At 14.0% G+C, this 5,000-nt stretch overlaps 1 protein-coding gene and 1 non-coding gene across 2 annotated transcripts; one reads left to right on the top strand and one right to left on the bottom strand.

Moving 5' to 3' along the window:
• Positions 1–1,386: 1,386 nt before the first annotated feature.
• Positions 1,387–1,459, bottom strand: PRSY57_1101700. The gene has a single exon. It is a non-coding gene; the product is annotated as a tRNA-Gly (tRNA).
• Positions 1,460–4,036: 2,577 nt separating this feature from the next.
• PRSY57_1101600 (60S acidic ribosomal protein P1, putative) lies at positions 4,037–4,782 on the top strand (the record flags this gene model as incomplete). Its single annotated transcript, XM_012907989.1, has 2 exons — positions 4,037–4,236; positions 4,626–4,782. The coding sequence occupies 2 exons, from the start codon at positions 4,037–4,039 to the stop codon at positions 4,780–4,782; spliced, it is 357 nt and encodes a 118-aa protein (XP_012763443.1).
• Positions 4,783–5,000: the final 218 nt, after the last annotated feature.

The following is a 5,000-nucleotide window of genomic DNA, read 5'->3' as shown; positions in this document are numbered from 1 at the left end:
TATTTTATATTTTATATGTAATTTTATTATATATATATATATAATATATTATAAGTACAAATATGTACTCAAAGACGAAATAATTTTCCCAAATGAACAAATAAATAAATAATATTTGCAAAAAAATTCAGTATGAGTATATAAAATTAAATTTTATTTATTGTTAAATAAAATTATTACAATATATATAATGAAAATTAGCATCAGTGTTTTATTGTCATATATATTATTATATTTTATTTTATAAATATATGTTGCACAAAAAAAAAAAAAAAAAAAAATATATTTATATTAATTTCTGTATATTAAATATATTACAATATTTTAATTATTATAATTGATAAAGCAGTCTTTATTATTTTTTTTTATTATTCTTAATATTTTGTTTTATTAAATATTTAATAAAAATTTTATTTATAAAGAAAGGAATATTTTTAATGAAAAGAAAATATTATTTATTATATGAGATTTTGTATATAATTTAAATACCATGTAATAAAAAGGTTATAAAAATTTTTATATTTGAAGGATATTAATAAATGTTGTTATTTATTTTTATTGGTTTATATATTATTTAGTTTATATTATATAAATGTTTATTTATTTATTAAGAAAAGAAAAGGAAAAATATTAAAATCTTCTTGGATTATATGTATATATAATATTTAACTATTCTTACTCCAAAGATACCATATAAATAAATATATTAATTTATATTTATTTATATTTAAAAGCTAACATTATTGTGTTAATATAACAATATCTGTTGAGATGTTAGATCAAAAGAAAGCGTTTCATTCTTTATAAATTTATATATAGGAACATTTTATAAGGTGTATTACATATGGAAAAGTTTTCATTTATTTTAATCTAACATTGAACTTAAAATATGTTACATAATAAATTATATATATATATATATAATACATGAGTCTTATACGAAATTTTTTTTTCCATAATAAAGTATTATCTTATTACGATGTAACGAATATATATATTAGATTTTTCTATATTATTATTTATATAGCATTGTTGTAAAATGATTTTAGGTGTAAATATTTATTTAAAAAATAAAAAAAATAAGGAATATTGTTCTTAAGTATTATATTAAATTATATAAAATTATATTATATCACAATATATTATATATGTATATATATATATATATATATATATATATTAATTTATCTCTTAATATTAAATAAAAATAAAATAAAATTATGTATTTTTTTTTAAAAAAAAAGGGAAAAAAAAAAAGAAAAAAAATATATATTATATATTAATTAAATTATAATATAATAAAATTAATAATTTATACGAACAACCCGAAGGTTTATCCATATTTTAGATTGACCTGTAAACTTATTGCTAAATTTAAGGTTTGGCTGCGTCAACCGGGAGTCGAACCCGGGTCACCTGCTTGGAAGGCAGGTATCATGGCCGTTAGACTATTGACGCCTTAAAAAATATTAATTTATCATACTTCATATTAAAAAAAAAAAAAATATATTTTTTTTAATAAATATAAAACAATATATATTAAATATATTATTATTTTATTATATTATATATAATTAAAAATAAAATTATAAAAAATATTATATTTTTTTTATATTTATATAAATAATTTTAATATTTTATTTAATTTTTGGAATAATTTTGAAAGCTAAGCAAAATTAAAAAAAACATATAGATAATAAGCTTTAAATAAATTTATATTACATGTATATTCATATATTTAAGAATAAATAATAAAAATTATCCATTCGATATAGGAACATTAAATTATAATTATTATAATATTATATATATATATATATATATATATATATATATATGTATAATAATCTTTTCTTTTTTTACTTTTTATTGAACATAAAAATGTATTAATGAAATACTTGTTTTTTTACCAAAATATAAATATACATATATATGATGAATCGAAAAAAAAAGAAAAAAAATCATATTTGAAAAATGATTAATAAAAAGTATTTACGTTTAAATTAAAGATATATCTATTGAATAATTATAATGATATAAATGAAATATGAAAAAAATATAATTGTATTTTATAAGAATATATCCTATAGTTATATAAAAGAATTTTTTTTTTTATAGATAATAAAATAGTAGGTCTTTTTTTTTTTTTCCTTTAATAATATTATAAGATATATATATATATATATATATAGAAAAAAATAAAAATTTGGTCTATATATAAGAAGTAACTACACATATTTATTTTGATTAATGAATTCGTTATTTATTCATTTATTTATTTTATTATATATATTATATTTGTTTTTATATAAAATTGAATACTGTTTGGAAAAAATATATATTTTCCATTCCATATAAATTATGAATTTTTTTCATTATAGTATTAAAAATTCAAAGATTGTTTTATTGAGAATTTAATAAAAAGGTCACTCTTTTTAAAACAGAACATTAGAACATTGAATGTTATATATAACAAATTTAATATGAAATATTTATAAGTTGTATATATATATATATATATATATATATATTATGTTTATTTTCTTTTTTCTGTGAGAATAAGGATATATTATTTTATTACACTTCAAACAGAATATTAGTTCACATTTTAAAATTATAAAGATATTTTTGAATTTTTATTTTATGGGAATTTTTCGTAAATCTTAGAAAATGTAAAATTCAAATTAAAAGGATAAATAAAAGGAAAAAAAAAAATATATATTATATTTTTGTATGGGGAAAAGTGTGATATTTATATATAAATATAAATTTTTTAAATTATTATTTTTTTTTTTGTTTGTATATATAATATTAAAATTTCTATAAATTTGTATAAATTTATATAATATGTAATTATATTTACAAAATACATGGATTTTATACTTAATAATATATTATAATAGCATTTTTAAAAATTTACTTTTTTTATATATATAAATATTAAAATATAATATATATAAAATTTAAAGAAAGAATTAAATAGGGGTATAAATAATATAACAAACATAATATATATATGTATTTAATATAATAAATTGTTGAACCTACATATATTTTTTTTATAATATAAAAAAAAAATTATAATGATACTTTTTTTTATATATATAGATAAATATATATAATATATATTATAATAAACTTTTCATAATTATAATAAAAAAAAAATATATATAATAAAAAATATATATTGTTTAATTTATATAGTAAAAAGAAAAAAACACCATATATATATAATATATATATATAATATTAATATATTAAATATATATTTTTGTGTATTTTATTATTATATATATACAAAAAATATATAAATATACATATGAAAAATGATTGATTTTATTGTACGTACTATAAATATGATATATATAACTTAACCTCTTTGATACACTAATATTTACTTGTTAAGAAACTATATTTATATTATAAAAAATATATATATATATATTAAATAACATATATATTAAAATAATATATATATATGTACATTAATAATATAATATATATCAATATATTATTATATATGTTATATAAATATTTATATATTATATATATATTTTGCCTTTTTTTTTTTTTTTTTTTCTTTATAATATTATATGTATTATTTTACATATTTACATATATATATATGATAATATATATAATATATATATATTTGTAATTTTTTTAATCCCCCCTTTTTTTTTTTTTCTTTTCTTTTTTTTTATAATATTATTTTGAAGTTTTTTATAGTAAATAGCTTTTACTAAAGATAATATAAAAATATATATATTATATAATATATAATATATAATATATTTTTTTATTTTTGCTTATTTTTTTTACTTCAAGAAAAAAAAGAAAAAATTAGGAGATATATTTGTAATTAAAAAAAAAAAAATAATAAATAAATAAATAAATAAATAAATAAAAAAAAAAAAAAATAACAATTTCATATTTTCTTATTTAAGAATAAATTGAAAATTATATTATATTTAATAATTTTATAACATTTTATAAATTTTAAATAAATCAAAATAAAATAAAAAGAAAAGAAAAAATGGCATCAATTCCAGCATCAGAATTACCAGAATGTGAAAAGCAGGAACTTTTATGTACCTATGCTGCTTTAATATTACATGAAGAAAAAATGAGTATAACAAGTGACAATATTTTAAAGCTTATTAAAAATTCTAACAATACTGTTTTGCCATACTTACCAATGCTTTTCGAAAGGGCTTTAAAGGGAAAAGATATTCAGTAAGAAAAAAAATATAATAATAAAAAAAATGTATATTACATATATATATATATATATATATATATATATATATATATATTTATATTTTAGTGTACATATAAAAATGGATGTATATAAAATTTTAATACATACATAAATATGCATATAACAAAATATATATATTTATACATGTATTTATTTCTATTTAACAAATATGAACTGTGGATTATGATATATCTAATGTATAATTATGTATGTGCAAATTGTATATAATATTATGTGAAAATGTATATTATTAAAGTGTGTTTTTTTTTTTCCCCCTCCTAATATAATATATATGCAATATTATATTTATAAATATATGAAAATATATATTTTTTTTTAATTTTTAATTTTTTGCGTTTTATAGGAGCTTATTAAGTAACTTAAGTGTAGGAAGTGCCCCTGCAGCTGCTGCCCAAGTTACAACTGAAAAACCAAGTGAAGACAAAAAGGAAGCCAAAAAAGAAGAAAAAGTAGAGGAAGAAGAAGAAGAAGATGATTTAGGTTTCTCCTTATTTGGTTAAACTTGTTGTAATATGAAGATAGAGAGAGAAAAAAAAAAAAAAAAAAAAAAAAATTAAGGTATATAAAATAAAATATAAATGTAGGAAAAACAAGACGCTTCTTTATAGCACGGTGTTAATAAATTAAGAGTAATTTATTTTATCTGATAAAAATCAATACTATTTTATTTTATAATTTTAATGTGATATATATATATATATATATATATATATATATG

This window comes from Plasmodium reichenowi, chromosome 11 (genome assembly GCF_001601855.1).
Source record: "Plasmodium reichenowi strain SY57 chromosome 11, whole genome shotgun sequence".
NCBI classification, from domain to species: domain Eukaryota; phylum Apicomplexa; class Aconoidasida; order Haemosporida; family Plasmodiidae; genus Plasmodium; species Plasmodium reichenowi.
This window is presented reverse-complemented; position numbering and strand designations above follow the sequence as displayed.